Source organism: Dendrobium catenatum, unplaced genomic scaffold (assembly GCF_001605985.2).
Source record: "Dendrobium catenatum unplaced genomic scaffold, ASM160598v2 fragScaff_scaffold_1056, whole genome shotgun sequence".
NCBI classification, from domain to species: Eukaryota; Viridiplantae; Streptophyta; class Magnoliopsida; order Asparagales; family Orchidaceae; genus Dendrobium; species Dendrobium catenatum.
Genome location: NW_021319518.1, coordinates 1,343,086 through 1,360,606, shown reverse-complemented (window position 1 = coordinate 1,360,606; position 17,521 = coordinate 1,343,086). Strand labels below are relative to the sequence as shown.

Sequence of the window (17,521 nt, the reverse complement as noted above, 5' to 3'; positions counted from 1 at the left end):
TATCTGAGACAATAGAAGTGGGGACCCCATGCAATCTAACCACCTCTCTGATGAAAGTAGATGCCACAGTAGGAGCTGAAAAAGGGTGTCGTAGTGGAATGAAATGGATATACTTGCTCAACCGGTCAACTACCACCATGATGATCGTATACCCATCAGACTTGGGTAATCTCTCAATAAAATCCATAGTGACTTCCTCCCAAATCTTGTTTGGAAGCACCAAGGGCTGCAGCAGACCACTAGGGGCACAAGCTTGATACTTGTTCCGTTGACAAATATCACATTTGCTTACCATGTCTTCGACATCACCTCTTAACCCTTTCCAAAAGAATTCGGCCTTCACCCGCCGATAGGTCTTCTCCACCCCTGAATGTCCACCAATACAGCTATCGTGGTACTCCCGTAGTAGAATGGGGACAAATGCGGAGTCACGGTGTAGTACTAACCTCCCCTTGTACAACAAAAGAGAGTTCTCCAGGTGATACCCTTTGAACCCTCCTCCCTTCTGGATAGCCGCCTGAATCCTCTCTAGCTCCTCTACATGTTGATTTTCCTTCACCATTTCACCCCAATCTACCAATTGTGGTACAGATAGTGCCATCAGCTGTGAGCACTCCATACGGGAAAGAGCATCTTCCGCCTTGTTTTGAACCCCTGACTTATACTGAATCTCAAACTCATATCCCAAGAGTTTGGCTAGCCACCTCTGATGTTCTTTTGCCACCAATCTCTGCTCTAGTAAGTACTTGAGACTCCGCTGATCAGTACGAACTATGAATCGTTGCCCCAATAGATAAGGCCGCCATTTTTGAATAGCCAACACAATGGTCATCAGTTCCCGCTCATAAACTGATTTCAACTTTGCTCTAGGCGATAAGATCCTGCTGAAGAAGCAATCAGCCTATGATTCTGTATGAGTACCGCTCCCAAACCCACTCCTGAAGCGTTAGTCTCAACCACAAACTGCTGGGTGAAATCTGGAAGTGCCAAAACCGGGGCACTAGTCATGGCCTCCTCTGCCTTTTCTCCCCACTGAAAATTGTCCTTTTTTAACTGATCAGTCAAAGGACCTGCTATGGAACCGTAGCCCTTGATGAACCTCCTGTAGTAGCCAGTCAGTCCCAAAAATCCCCTTAGGCCTTTAAGGGATTTTGGTGTAGGCCACTTCACCATGGCCTCTATCTTGGTGGGGTCAGCCGCCACCCCACTCTCTGAAATGATGTGTCCTAGATACTCCACCTCCTTCTGAGCGAAAGAACACTTCTTTTGGTTGGCATATAGCTGATGCTCCAATAAAGTCGTGAGTACCACCCCAAGATGGGTGTTATGGTCCTGCAGAGATTTGCTATACACCAATATATCATCAAAAAAGACTAAAACAAACCTCCTCATGTAGGGCTGGAAGACCTGATTCATTAGGGCTTGGAAGGTGGAGGGAGCGTTAGTGAGCCCGAACGGCATCACTAAAAACTCATAATGGCCTTCGTGTGTCCGGAAGGCTGTCTTCTGAATGTCTTCAGTCCTCATCCTAATCTGGTGATAACCAGACTTCAAGTCCACCTTGGAGAAGATGGTGGCTCCCCAAAGTTCATCCAAAAGCTCATCTACCACAGGAATAGGAAACTTGTCCAACACAGTCTCCTTGTTGAGGGCCCGGTAGTGTACACAGAATCTCCAACTACCGTCTTTCTTCTTCACTAAGAGTACAGGAATGGAAAATGGGCTCACACTGGGCTAGATCACCTGAGCCTCCAACATCTCTGCCACCAGCCTCTCAATCTCCTCCTTCTGAACATGAGGATATCTGTAGGGTCGCACGCTGATGGGTGCTACCCCGGTCTTCAACACAATAGCATGCTCCCTGGATCTGATAGGTGGTAGTCCCTTGGGCATCTGTAACACGGTGGAGTGCTGCTGTAGAAGGTCCTGGACCACCTCAGGTATGACTTCTGGCTCTCTTTCTGCCTCCCTGCCCACTTGCTGTAGCTCTATCAAATAGCCATCTTCCTCCTCTCTCAAAGTCTTGAAGATGGACTTCAAGGCCACTCTGGCTCTGCATAAACTGGGGTCTCCCTGTAGTATCACTTTCCTGCTCCCCTTCCCATACTCCATGTATAACTTCTTCCAATTCACCTTCATCTCACCCAAGGATTGGAGCCACTGCATCCCCAGTGAAGATTTAAATGTTGATTTCTTTGATGGTCTTAAAGCATCCACATCCACCACAACTCAAGAACAAATCAAAAAAGGTATATAAATAATATAGTTTTCTTTTCTTAAACTTTTATTAATGTATTACACTATTATTCATTATGATATTGTTAAAAAATTTTTACTATTTAGGGAAGAGGAAGATAACTAATAATGAGGAAGAAGAAGCTGATTGAGAGATATTGGACTCTATAGGAGAGGGGGAAGAGGAGAGAGCAGCTCATCATAATGATGATTCAAATGAAGACCCCCTTAGTGATGACTGATGAGTGATGATAATGCTAATGACTAGTGAGTTCCTAACTTCTTATATGATATGTTAATGTCATTGCTATTTATCTTGTGCATTTTTATGTTTTATATATTATTTACTCATTAGTATATACAAAATTTATTATTTTATGTTTACGCAATTTTTTGATTTTGAGGCTTACGCTTCAAATCGCCTTGAGGCTTACGCCTCGTCTCACGAACGAAAAACGCCTCAATACCCGAATACGCAATTTTAAACCTTGGATAGAGCATTATACTAGTGTCCAATGTAGAATAGTACTTTGAGGAGAAGGACAGTGTATTATTTGAGCTGAAGAGATATTTGTCGAGAGCTCAACAAATATAGGAGAGAAGTGAACTTCGAGCCAGGAGACATGCTTTACTTAAAATTGAGACCTTGTAGATGGATGACATTAGCTAAGAGGAGGAATGAGAAATTGTCTCCACGATACTTTGGGCCTTATGAGGTCTTGGAGCGCATCGTAGTTGTGGCTTATCAATTAAACTATCAACCCTTATCAGCCTTGCACCCAGTCTTTCATATATCACATTTGTAGGAGAGCACACATCATATTTACTACGTATGACTTTGACAGAGGACATGGATGTCATTTTGGAACCCCTAGACGTAATAGGTGTGCTTGGAGGCGAGATAGAGGCATAGGAGGTGCTAATCAAGTCAAAAGATCTACCATAGCACAATGCCACATGGGAGCCATATGAGATGATCAGGAGACAATTACTAACATTGGGTCCAGCAGAAACCAAAACCAACCAACCGACCCATGAATGTCCAATCCAACTGGAACAAGGACAAAGGATTACATCCCCCCTTGTGGGGCCGAACAAAGAAATAATCTATTTTGTTAGGAAGAGGAATAAGGAGGGAATTATTTAAGGAAAGATTTCCTAATTGAATTTAAGTAGGAGAGATAAATAATTATGTAAAGAGGCTTGTTTTGGGGGGAATTTGGGAGAGGTTATTTAGGACTAGTTATGTTAATTATTTTGATCATCTTTTTGGTTTTGTTTTGCTGTAATTTTTCTTTTAGGGCTTCCTAGCAACATCTAGAATGCTTTGGAGAGACGATCTACCTCTTGAATCATAGATCAACTGTATCTTGCATTTGTATTAAGGTATAATTCAAAATCAGCCACTATTTTAAGTATTCTGATACGCCCTAGGGTTTCACAACTTCGGTTTTGCCCAAACTCCTCTCAAAAGAGAAGAATCTCTCCACCAAAACCAAGGAGAAACAATCACAAAAGAAATGAGATGAAGAACAAGAAATGAGATGAAGAACAAGAACCTTTGTATTTGAAATCCAAGAGAAAACAAGATAAGTTTGTCCACTTCTAGAAGGACAAGGTCTCCCACAAGAAAGCCTAGAGAAAAACAAGAAGAAAACTAGAAAGAGACTTCACTTAGCATAATACCAAAAACTGAACCCTAATCCCCCCTTCATACCACTCCAACTTTTTAACTCCTCCCTAAATTACCCCTCTCAATCCACCCTCCATCTCCCCTCAACATCCCCCCCCTTTCTGCCATTTGATCAAAAGGTGGGCCCAAGGGGCCCACCGTGGCTTCCCCCCTGCTCCCCTCGGGTTCGCCCGCCCTCCCTCTCCGGCTGTAGACCCGCCTGGGTCTGGGCGGATGGACCGGGTGAACCGGTCCATCAATAGCCGGTCCATCATATTCCTATAGATTTTCTATCGTTATATTATTGTTTTCTCTTCCCAGGTATAACAAAATGCTTTTTCTTCATTTTTTCATGTTAAGAATCTCATTTTTTAATCTAACTGTCTTTTTAGGTCTACCTCTAACTCTCTTAAAGTAGGCCAAATCTAATACATCTATTCTACTAACTAGGTCAGTAGAGGGATGACATTTTATGTGATCAAACCATCTAAGATGACTCTCTCTAATCTTATTTGCCACTGGAGCTACTCTAACCATTTCACGTATATGCTCATTTCGCATTCTATTTCCAAGAGCAAAGCCACTAATCTTGCTGAGCATTCTTATCTCTACAACTTAATTTTATGCTTCTCTTTTAATGGCCAACATGTTAAATTTTAAAAGCGCAACTACCATTACTAACATTTATTACTCCCACATTTAATCAAACATGATGCATTCTTCCATACAGTGTTATGAAGACCAAGATTGTTCATAAAAGTTTTTTCAATTAATGTTGATTCAACATTTGCATGTGAAGTGCCACTTGAAGGACTGGTTGAATGTTCATGACAAACCTTCACCGTAGCCACCACTATTGTAGTCGTCATAGAGGATCACTTAAAAGCCACACGCCCACCACCAGCTCTTCTAAAAAAATTGGAGTATTACCATTATCTTTATGTTGATGACAAAAATTTATGAATGAAGATGCTGGAATAAATAAAGAAGCACATTGAGAGTTGCCCATCCTACAAAATGAGTCAATGGAGAGATTTGTTATGACGACGACTCAAATAAAAATCCACATAGTAATGATAGTACAGACGATTTCTGAGTTGCTACCAATTATTTCAACTTTCTTTAAGAATTAAACGTAGATTAGTAGGGAACTGAGAAAGAAAAAAATTAGAGATAAACTTGATATTATATGGTAATTTTATACAATTCATATATTTTATGTTGCTTTGCTCTTATAATATTTGGATTTCAATTCTATTTCACATAATTTATCATTTATCACTTTACATCTTATGCAATTTTTTATTTCATATTTATGTAAATTAGGCACTTCATAATTCAATAGAAGTTAATATGTCATCCTTTAACATATTATTTGTATATTATATAAAAAAATCATTTTTTAATTTTTATTTTCATTTTATACAATTTTTAGACTTTGATGCTCACGCCTCAAAATGCATTTAAACCTTAATACCCAATTGTGCAATTTTAAACCACGGATCAAGACTCACGAATTTGAAACACAGTTGAAGCCTGGTTGGCATCTCTACTTCAAAACAATGACCTCTTAATACCAGAAGGCCTACAACATGGCGTTGGCATTATCTAATAAACATAAGCATCGCTTGTTCTAACCTTTTGTGGAAGTGCATGGAAATTCTTGATGGTTACAGTTATGGAAAAACTGCTTGGGTCTTATAATATTGATATATAACCTGCTTGCTGCTGCATGCTTGCATAGATCTCTCTCTCTCTCTCTCTCTCTCTCTCTCTCCCTCTCTCTTTGTGTGCATGTTTGAATGCTGGTTGCAAGATTTGAGGTGGGGTGCATGGACTCATGCACACGTATTAATGGTGGGCCATCAATAGAGTTACAGAGCTTTGGCTAGTCTTGATTTGATTGTTGCATCATTATTTTTAGTGGATTTACATAATTATTTTTTTCCAACTTTCATGTCTTTTGTTAGCGTTAGTCGTGATACGTGAAAAGGTTGGAGTAGCTCCAGTGGAAGATAAGATTAGAGAGAGTCGCCTTACATGATTTGGTCACATTAAACGGAGGCCTTCTGATGACCCGGTTAGGAAAGTTGAGGTATTAGATTTGACTTATGTTAAGAAAGGTAGAGGTAGACCTAAAAAGACTTGGTTAGAAAATATTAGAAATGATCTTTCTTTATTAGATTTAAATGAGAATTTGACTTTTAACCGAACACAATGGCGAAAAAGGATTGATGTAGCTGACCCCCACGTAGTGGGACAAAGGCTTGATACTGTTGTTGTTGTCATGTCTTTTGTTGCATCACTATCCTTTTTTTCGTCACTTCATCCTTATTATAGTCATTGTTTGTATTCTTATGGTGTTTTAATCATGTGATAACGTAGAGCCCATTTATATAGCGCACTTTTGGCTTGTAAATGATAGTTAATTATTATTGAATGAAAATGATTGCTCTCATGGATGGTTGCACATCTCCTTCACTCAGTTAGCAAGAAAGGCCTCTTCTCTACCCTTTTATCTTCATCTCCTTGTTCTTTATGGTCATATTGTCTTTTTATTTTCATGTTTTTGTGTTATTCTTCTTTCCATTTTATGTATTTGTGTTAATGGTATGTATGGAACAAAAGAGAATAGTTTTATATATTTTGGGATAAATTTTCACCAACTTGTACAGAGTTTTCATCACATTGCATCGGACTTCAGCCACATTGCATGTGAATTTTATTCTATCATTCATTCTTGCTTGGGGAAGCCTCCTCATGAGTAAAATTGGCATTTGGAGCAAGCCAAGGTCAACCATGAAGGTGGGAGTATGATGTGGAAGTTTGTTTTTTAAGATTTAGAGTGATCTTAATGTATCTTCTACTTGAAGATTTGGAGTGGACATAATATAGTTTCTCTATGAAGACTTTTAATGAGGATATGAAAAATGAAAAATGCTAAATGCTAAATATAGTTTCTCTTCTTTGGGGCGGTTTCCTCATAGCTTAAATTTTTTGACATTTGGAGCAAGTTATGGTTGGCCATGAAAGTTGCAGCATGATTGGCAATGCATGATGTAAAAATGCTAAATGCTAAATATAGTTTCTCTAAAGATTTTGAGTGATCCTAATGCAGCCTATCTTATAAGATTTGGTGTGGACATGAAGTAAATTCTGCGTAAAAAATCTTAATATGAGGAGATGAAAGATGAAAGGATTAAAATTTCATTTCGTGACGTGTGATGATGTGAATCTTCATGATTATGGCTTTTCCTTTACTCATGTGACCTTTGATATTCCTATGGCTTTCTACATTCTTCAGGAAGTAAAATCTATAAATAGCTATGAAATATTGGTTTTAAGCATCATTGTTTTGTAATTAAAATTGAGAGTTCTCTCTTTTTCAAACTTAGCTTAGTGGCTAATTTGATTTGCCTCATCCTATGATAGGGTTGAGCGATACCCTTTCTTTTTTGAGCAAAAGAGATGGTTATCCTATTGTTTTGTTCTTTGGCATTAGTTTGATAATCTTTCCATCCCTATCCATTGGTGTTGATTGATTTTCTTCACTTAGTATCCATCTATATATTATCTCACTACACTATTATAGCTTCCCTCTTTCTCAATCACACCTATGTTCAGTCCTACATCGCCTCACCAAAATATGAAAGAATTATCACAAAAAATTTACGAAAAAGTATGCATGGAAGTCAATTTCATGCATTGCCACAGCCATTAGAATCTCTTCTCCATTCCCACAGCATCATATGTATACATGCTAATACAAGCTCTCATTTTCCTCTTTGCCTCCTTGAGGCAGTCTGCTCCTTTGCATGCCTATATAATATCAAGAAATAATAAAGAAAGTGCTTATGCTGGTTTCCCTCAGCATAAATCTAACAATTATTTGGAGTAAAATCTGGATCCCAACTTTTTTCGAATAGTATGCTTATTTCATTCAATTGGTGTTCTAGCAGATTCAAATTTTAGTGGAGGTTCCAAGGACCTTCCAATCTTTTTGGATGCCTGATAATAAAGATTGCAAGTGCTTGATTTTGAGGTAAGGTTTATAAAGGAAATGGAACTTGGATTGAGCTTTGGTGGGAGTTGAATTTAGGTTCCTCGAACATTCTTTCTTTTAATATAGAAATATGTTATATTTTTTAGTAAACTAAGCAGATGAGTATCTAAACATTCAATAATAAAATATTAATGATCCTGATAGTATGTTAATATCCTGTGAATTCCTCTGATAATCTAGGAGCACCCAATATGTGTTGATCGTCTGTGTATTTTTCCTTGTGCTGCATTATGTTGAATCACTTGTATTACGGTTTCAACTATAACTTGAACTTCGGACTTTAGGGACCAGTTATGTATTTCTAGGTGTTTTTAACCATTTCATGATCATCATGGTTAGCTTGATAAGCATGAGGTATTGCAGTAGTTACCTGAGAGGCTCATGTGGGTTTCCATTGGCGTGGCAGTTTGTATATGAATTTTATTTTTAGTCCCTTAACATTTAATCTTTTTGCTATTATGTCGATGTCTTTTGCAGCCAGCTTCACCAACAACATTGGGAAAGGAAATGGCAAACTTTGCAGTTAGATTAGGCAATCAAGGAAAAATATTTTCTGGAGTTCGTATACTAGGAAAGTTCGCTGGAGCTGTTGGAAATTACAATGCCCATAAAGTTGCATATCCCAACATTAACTGGCCAAGAATAGCGGAAGAGTTTGTAACTTCATTGGGCATCGGTTTCAACCCTTATGTGACACAGGTATGATCTTCAACGCTAAGAAATCAATTTGCATTTTCCTAATTTGATGATTTTTATAGAGGTCTTTAATTACAATCATAATTTTAATACACAGGCTTATATGCTCACCTTTTTTAATGTATATTTTTATTGTCCGTGTGAACTTCATAGATGGTTTTTTTAAACAGTTTTTATATATGCTAGTTTAATACTCTATACATGATTCATACTTCATCAAAATAGAGAAGAAGTTAAAGAAAAATCTAATGCTGTGTTGAAGCACATTCGCATTTAGCTTTACAAATTTTTATTGGTAGTCTATCTGACACAGGTCAAATACTGATGTTGTAATGCTGATGATACGGTAAATGTTCCAAGCTGGTACTTTTGGATGTTGTAGAGATTTAAGAAGACCTAGAGTTGATAAGATGTTTTCAAAAGGGTTAATTATAGAATATCGATGAGGTTAGCAGCATGTACCATATGCTAGTTTTATTAACAAGAATTTTATAGGAAGGTACTTGATGAACTAAATCTCAATCTACTCATTTTTGGGGTTTAATTTGGTATATTGCTTTTATGTGTGTCTGTGTGCGCTTTATTCTTTTTGGTGTTTGTTTGCTTTTATGTTATTGCTTTAACTTTCAAAGCATTCAATTCTCACTGCAGATTCTCTTATTTGTTTTCATTCTTGTTTGCAGATTGAGCCTCATGACTACATTGCAAATTTGTTTAATGCTGTTATCCAGTTCAACAACATCTTAATTGATTTTGATAGAGATATTTGGAGCTATATATCATTAGGTTATTTCAAGCAGGTACGCTTTTCCGCTTAACTAATAAATTGGTATTTCTTTGTCACAAACAAATTCAGAAGTTGATTATTGATTTTATTGTTTGTCCTGCAGATAACCAAGCCTGGGGAGGTCGGTTCTTCCACCATGCCTCACAAGGTTAACCCTATTGATTTTGAAAACAGTGAGGGCAATTTGTGCTTGGCAAATGCTGTCTTATCTGCTCTTGCCATGAAATTACCCATTTCACGCATGCAGGTAATACTTTATTTTCTAATTTCTTTTCAGTCTCTCATATTTTTAAAATCTTGGAGTCTAATTGCTCCATATGATATTTTGATGCTTCTGGATATTTCGTGTGTTATTTTCAATACTTTAATTTACATTTTGACTGTTAGCAGAGTAATGAATTGCGAGTATCAATTTCTTTGACAGAGGGACCTAACTGATTCCACTGTTTTGAGAAATATGGGGGTTGGTTTAGGCCATTCTCTCCTGGCTTATTCAAGTACTTCACGGGGGATTGGGAAACTTCAGGTAAGCAATATGTTTCAATTTACATTGGCTCTTGAAATATTTCTCTCATCTTGAAACTGAGTGAGTAGAAAAATATACATTTCTAAACTAAAGTTGAGCACAAAGTTTTTCTTAGCCATATAATTTTGGAAGTTAACTTCATCTTAGTGGAGTTGAAAGTCACTCAATGTACACAGTAGAAGTGAGGCGCTTCTATCTGAAAATTTTTCAAGAGTCCCGTACATGATGATACATATTTTACATGTTTTTGGTTTTTTTCAGTCCTTGGCGAATATATCTTTTATTAGAGATTATATTTCCTAATTTCAATGTTTATTTTCTTCTAATATTTTTGTCAGTCTAGTTATAATTATTACTATTTAAAGTTATCTATTCATGCTTAGTTTCCTGTCGATAGTTTTATTGCATGGAAATACGCTTCATTCAGCGTTATATACCTCAAAAGCAAAGACCCCAGTCTTATTAAGTAGTGTTGTCAGAACCACATGGGAACCTACACTTACGTAGTTCTTCGAAGAAGAGCTGCATCCTTATGATGTAAACCTGTGAACAGGTGTTAAGATGTGGAAACTAATTTTCTATTAAATATGGATTAATTCCAAGTTAAATTTGCTCAAATCTAGTCAAGAGTTGCTACCTTAATTTAAGGATTAATTTCCGAGCCGAAAGTCATAAAAATTACATGTTTTTGTTCTGTAAACTGTACTTTATTTTGTTTATATGTTCAACTGATATAGTTGCATGATCTAACAAGACGAGCCTACACCATTCCATGTTTCTGTAAGGCCTATTTGCATGAATTTTTCCTTTAAGCTGAACACTTGAATGTTCAACAGGTTAATAAATCTCGCCTTAATGAAGACTTGGAGCTCACATGGGAAGTTCTTGCTGAACCAATACAAACAGTAAGGATGCTTTATCAATCTTATATATGGACGAGTTAGTCAAAATTAGATTTTGATAATATTAATTACTCTTCCTAACGTTAGTTTCAGCCTTCACTGATTTCCGAGACATCTTTGATTAATTTGAAAGAAAATGAGCTGCTCTTTCTATATGGTTTAAAGAGGAAATCAAGACCGATCTACCCATGTGACAATTATTCTTTTATTTAGTTTTTTTTAGCATGCAGCTAATTTGCCTTCCAAAATAAAAATCTTAGTTGCACTGTAAATGTTTATCCATTTGGGGTTGCGACAATTTTCTCAGAAAATAGTTAGAGATTATAGAACTGATGTGCGAAAAATAAGTTTTTCAAAAGTTAAGATGGGTATTGTAGATTGTTTCACTTTTGAAAAAATAATACTAATTTTCTTACAGCTGCCATACTTCAGTCGATCTAGTTTTTAAAAAATAATCACTTAAAATTTTGAAAAATTATAGAAAAGTTAGCCAAATAGAAAGTAATAGTTTTCTTAAAAGTGCAGCTATAAAAAGCTGTCTCAAAGCACCCTTACATGGCTGAACTGTCTATGTTTATGGCTTTATTGTGAGACCTGTACTGATCTACCTATTATTCTACAATATAGTATGTTTAGAATGTTGTTACTAGTATAAATATGTAATATCAAATTGATAAAAACTTTTGTCTTCTATACTGTCCTTATTTCGAGTGTGCTTTTTACTGCAAGAGATTATTGCTTGTCGACCATCTAAGCAACTGATTCAATTTAATTCATTATTTACAGGTAATGCGAAGATACGGTGTCCCTGAACCATATGAGAAACTTAAGGATTTCACTAGAGGAAGGGCCATCACCAAGGATAGTATTAGAGATTTCATAAAGAATTTGGAGTTGCCTGATAAGGCAAAATCAGAGCTGTTAGAGCTTACTCCTCACTTGTACGTAGGAGAAGCAGAAAAATTGGCAAAAGATGTGGATCATGCGATTGATTTGATTAGTGGATTCAGATTACAGTAGACTGACAGTTTTTTATTGATTCTATTTTGAATGGATCCCAGAAATAAATTGGTGGGAAAGTTGGGAATAATTGTAATAATAAAAGTTTGGCATTTATTTTTAAATAAAAGATGCTTCAATGAAATATTTTAGTCTCCGATTCATCGAACGCAAATATGATGACATGAGCACTAGAAACCTGCCATTTTTTGTCGGATTAAGTATAATGTTTTGTGTCCTTGGCATGCTACTAATAGTTAGGATTTGTATATTTTTATGTTATTTTTTGAATTTCACATGTTATTGAAGTTGATAAGATTTTCAGCTCTTGGATGCAACATGTCCCTAGAAATGCAAATATATGATCAGATTTATACTTCGTTTTAGATGGCAATTTTGTACTAGAAAGTTATTTTAAGAGGTAATAAAAAATACATCTTAAAAGTGGTCTTAGGCTCTCTTTTCAATGACATGATAATTTAATTAGAGGAAGGTTTTTTTCTTTTCTATTTTTTATTCTTTTTTGCTCTGAATTTAAAATTTTTCGTATATTCCCCACCTTTCACATGTTCACCAAAAACGTTGAAAACATCATTGCCTTGGTTCCAGTTTGTAGTTCTTACTCCTTGCTATGAAGTCTCTGCCTTTTCTAAGACAAATCATAAGGGATTCCCCTTAAAATTCTCTGAGGAATTAGTTATCATCATACATTAATGCATTTTGATTTGTTCAGTTTTATAGTATGAATTTTACATGGTTAATTTAATTTAAAATTCTTTAGTTAGGCCTCTAATCTTGCCATTAAATTTTATTTTCCTATATCAATACCTATTACGGTTAAGCTGTTAAACAAAGTTCATGGTTAGATCTGTTAAACAAAGTTCATAAAAATTATTTTTCAATTAACCTATTATCTATATTTTCTTTTATTTTTTGACGGATTGGGAATCTTTCTACTCCGTATGAATCATTCATGCTCTGGATCTACTTAAATTTCGTTATTTTCTTGAAGGTGCATCAATTTCTGCCCGTATTCCCATAAATTATCCTAAAGTTTACAATGAATTGATTCTATGGTGTTGAATTCGAATTTATTGGTGTATGATATTCAATTTTACTAGAAAAGAACATTAAGGAATTAGGAGTTTAGATGAATATGGAGAATGAGCGTGAAATAAATGAACTCAAAATATTTAAGAGCATTTGAAAGTGCTAGAGGTTGGAAATGTCCAAGAAATTCAAAATGAGCCAACCTCTTATTTGTAGGATTTAGAGTTCAAGTAAGGCTACACAATCAAAAGTAAGATGTAAAATATTTGATATGACCCATTATAGATTATACAAGACACATGTCGTGGGTTGGAAGTTGTCTATGTTGCTCCAAAACCTTTGCTCAGTTCCAAGGTGAGTTTTCCTGGGTGAGTATATTGTGCGAGTTTTCAAGATGAGTCTATATGGGCAAGCCCATCTAGATACGGAAGAAAATCCTGAAAAGCTATATATGACCTTTGGGCGTAATGGATGAGTCCCTTTGGGCAATGGTACCAGTGAGTTAAGAACTGGTCGAGTTTGGAGGATCGAAGCTATGGAGTCTTTTGTAGTGTGTATGCCCTATGGTTGGATTGGCGGTTGTTAGTGGGGTCTTAATGGTTTGGATAACTTCAAGTAAATTTAAGAGGTCAATCCCCTCTTGGATGAGGGATTCCTTAAGGGTTGGAATAGACTTATACAAGTCCTTTAATGCAAATTTTTTGGATGACTCCTTGATATGAGTGGTCAAGGTGAGTCACGGTCCATGCTGGCTAGTGTCTTTAGTAGACAATGTGATTTCTTCGACCTAGTTCTCTTGTTGAAACCGACCAAATATGTATGAAATACCTATATGGTCCCTTTGAAAGGCAAGCACCAATAAGACAAGTGAGTTAATGATGTAAGTTTATTATTTTCACCTGACAATAAAAAGGAGAGTAAGTATAAGTTACCATTTTATTATTATTACAGCTTCAAAGATCATATAATTTCTTCATCTTGATAGTGATTTGACTCGACTAACATTTTTTTTTTTTTTGCTATAAGCATGGGTTTGAAAGGTGTGATGTTTTTATCTTTAACTATGTATTACCTTGTAGAGTTAGTCATGCTTAGCTTTAAATGAGTGAAGAGAGAAGCTATTCATAAATTAAACAAAGAGGAAGAAGATAGGAAAATAGGGTCATGGGAGATAAAAGAAGTGGCTGCAAATTGAATGCCTTTGTGGGAATTATATAATTAATAGAATTGGTGGCTCTTATACCTACAATAATAATGGAAGTGGAGCGCCAAGTGTGGCATTGCAAAAAGTTGTGACGCCATCTATAGTTTAACTGATAGCTAAGAGTTCTAGGAGAGTGGCTCTCTCCTTGAGTTTTGGCGATGTTCCTCTAATCATTATGATTTTTACATAATTTCAGGTGAAGTTAAGGAGCCTATGAATTGAGGCTTAGCAGTAATGATCAATTTGATTTATATGGTTTATATGTATTCTTTTGTAGTCAGTGATTGCTATTATATAATATATTATAACTTTTGAGTTTTAGAGCTTGTAGCAAAATGTAAATTAACAGTAGGAATGTAATTGTACTTTTATCTCTATTCATTTATTTTATTTAATGATATTAACAGGAATGTAATTGTAATTTAGCTCTATATGTCAAATTGATCAGGTTGTAAATGAATGATTATTATTTATTAACAGAAAGAAAAATGAATATGATGAGTTGAAAAGATAATAAAGAGATTAGAAAAAAATTGTTATACTTTAGATCTTGTGATTTGATATGACACATGGAATACAATGTGAATACCAAACATATGCTCTGGCAACAATAATCAGTTGGCAGACTTTCTAATTCTTTCAATCACTTCAAAAGGTCCAATATACATTGAACTCGGCTTTCCTTGTTTTCCAGATATGCCTATACCTTTCATCTATTAGATCTTTATATATATAATATTATATATATATATATATATTATATATATATATATATATATATATATATATATATATATATATTAATATATATATATATATATATATATATATATATATAGTATATATATATATAATATCTATATATATATATATATATATATAATCTACAACTTGATGTTGCGGATCTATTTTCATGATTTATGATTTTGATGATAGCAAACACTCTTATTTCTCTACGACTGTCTTATTTATTGACATTGCAGGTCAACAAGATCAGATTATAATTTGGAACCAGCTCAAGATTGGGTAGACTAGATCTGAGTCAATTTGTAACCCTTTTCCTTTCTTTATTCTATTGTATTGGTGTGGCTCCTGATGCTTTGTAACTTGGAAGATTTTTTGACTGTTCCCTAGAGTTTACTATTTTTTGTAACATCGTCCGGATGATATTTATATCAGCCTGGACGATCGGTTCAAAAGCAGAAATCCTAATTAGGGTATCCTCATTATGGAAGCCGTCATTAAGCCGAGCTGATCGGCCTGGATGATACGTGTATCGGCCAGGACGATAATCTTAAAATAGAAAGAATCAGCCGCCATGATCAGTTTAGGTATTCTTTATATTAGGAAATCGGCCAGGACGATAGCCCATCGTCATGGATGATCTAACTCAATTATGCCTAAATTAATCTTGTATCTTTGAAAAGCATTAAATGCTGATTGATTCGATCACATCGTCCGGGACGATCGCAGGATCGGCCGGGACGATTGACATCGGACAGCATCTATTCCGGGCGATGATCAGGACGATTGTACTCGGTTTTAAACTAATCGTCCAGGACGATATATCATCGTCCAGGACGATGTAACCTATTTTCTTCTGATCGTCCCAAATCGTCCCAGGCTGATTGAGCTTAATTTGTACTGATCGGCCAGGACGATATGTCTATCATCCTAGACGATAAAGTTGGCAATTTGCATTAATGACCTCATTTTAAGATCTTCTATTTAAGCTATGACATGAAACTTTGTAGAAGTGTCTTTGGCAGCCATTGTAACTTTGTTCTTTTGGGGGAAACTTGAAGAGAGAGCTTGAAAGGGAGTGAGGAACATGTGAAGTCTAAGAGAGGGAGAAGATCCTGTGAGGGGGGACTCAAGGGAGTGTGGAGGGGGATTCCACACAGTTACTCCGGCAGGCTTGCACCTTAATACCGTCGGATTTAAGGCTTGTCTCGAGGGAAGTTCATCAAAGAAGAAGATCTATTTGGTGTCAAAGGACCCGGCGACTTTGCCACACCGGGGAAGGTGGAAGTGGTTTTGTAAGGAATTCTCCGCCTAGCTGTGGGGGCTAAAGGACAGACACTTAGATTAGTACAATACTCAGAAGGTGCCTCCGAGGAGTCGACGTAGGTCAAGGTTTGACCGAACCAATATAAATCTGGTGTGTTTTTTCCTTTATTACTTCCGTATTAATTTCCGCATTTGGTTTTTATTGTGGTGAATCTTGATCTTGGTTTTATGATTGTGTTTGTTTTAAATATCGATTCACCTCTCTCTTTTTTAGCCTTGGGCCAGTTAATAAGGGGCCTAACATCCCTAACAAAATTTCAAGTGGTATCAGAGCGGGATTCATAAAAACTAAGTTTGAAAAGTTTTTAAATTTTGATCCATGTCTAATTTTTCTAATCTTAATATTGCGGAAGGTTATTCAATCACCAGATCACCTTTATTTGAGAATATTACTTTTGATTTTTGGAAACTCGCATGTCTACATTTTTGTAATCAATTGATTTCCGAATGTGACATATGATTTTAACTGGTTATTCTTCACCGTCACGTGTTTTAGATGGAATTAAAACTAATATTCATTTTAATCAATGGAATATGGAAGAAAAAATTAATGCTCAATTGAATGCAAAATCTTTAAATTGTTTTTTCTGTGCTTTAAATTTAAATTCTGAAGATTTTATGTTAGTATTCACGTGCACTACTGGTAAGGAAATTTGGGATAAACTACACACCATATACGAAGACACTAGTGAAATCAAGCAATCCAAGTTGAATATGTTAATGCATGATTATGAATTATTTTCCATGAAACCTTTTGAAATGATCTTAGACATGTATACTAGGTTTATGCAAATTGTGACATCATTGCATGCTTTAGGTAAAGAATTTTCAAATTTTTAAAAAATCAATAAAATTCTTTTTTTGTCTATTGGATAAATTTAATACTAAAGTTGTTGCTATTTATGAATCAAAAAAATTGAATGAATATTCGATTGAAAATTTGATTGGCTCACTCATTGTCTATGAGCAAAGTTTGGGTCAAAGGCTTTTGTATGCAGGTGAAACGATAGTGCTAAAAGCTGAAGATACAAAAAAAGATAGCTTAGTTTATGATGAAAGCAATGACTTGACAAGCAAATTAAAAAGCTCACCAAAGCATAAGCATCAACAAAAGTGGAATAAAGGTAAAAATGGTAAGAATGTTAATATTTATTCTGACGTTATTTGCTTTGGATGTAGGAAATCTGAACATATAAAAAATCAGTGCCCTAACTTGAGAATTCTTCCTGCAAAAGAAAAGGGTAAAGAAAAAAAATTATAAACTGGGGAAATAATGAAAAGCAAAAAATTTCTTGAGCAGATATTGTTTCTGAATCA

General features: G+C 35.7%; 1 protein-coding gene across 1 annotated transcript in view; it reads left to right on the top strand.

Annotated features, from left to right (window-relative positions):
- LOC110096090 (adenylosuccinate lyase) overlaps window positions 1-12,078 on the top strand; it is a 34,652-nt gene extending 22,574 nt beyond the window's left edge. The window contains exons 5-10 of the mRNA XM_020821860.2: window positions 8,448-8,669; window positions 9,350-9,466; window positions 9,557-9,700; window positions 9,878-9,979; window positions 10,816-10,884; window positions 11,668-12,078. Coding sequence (XP_020677519.1) covers window positions 8,448-8,669; window positions 9,350-9,466; window positions 9,557-9,700; window positions 9,878-9,979; window positions 10,816-10,884; window positions 11,668-11,901 — 888 coding nt within the window. The 3' untranslated portion in view covers window positions 11,902-12,078. The remainder of the gene's footprint in view (window positions 1-8,447; window positions 8,670-9,349; window positions 9,467-9,556; window positions 9,701-9,877; window positions 9,980-10,815; window positions 10,885-11,667) is intronic.
- Window positions 12,079-17,521: the final 5,443 nt, after the last annotated feature.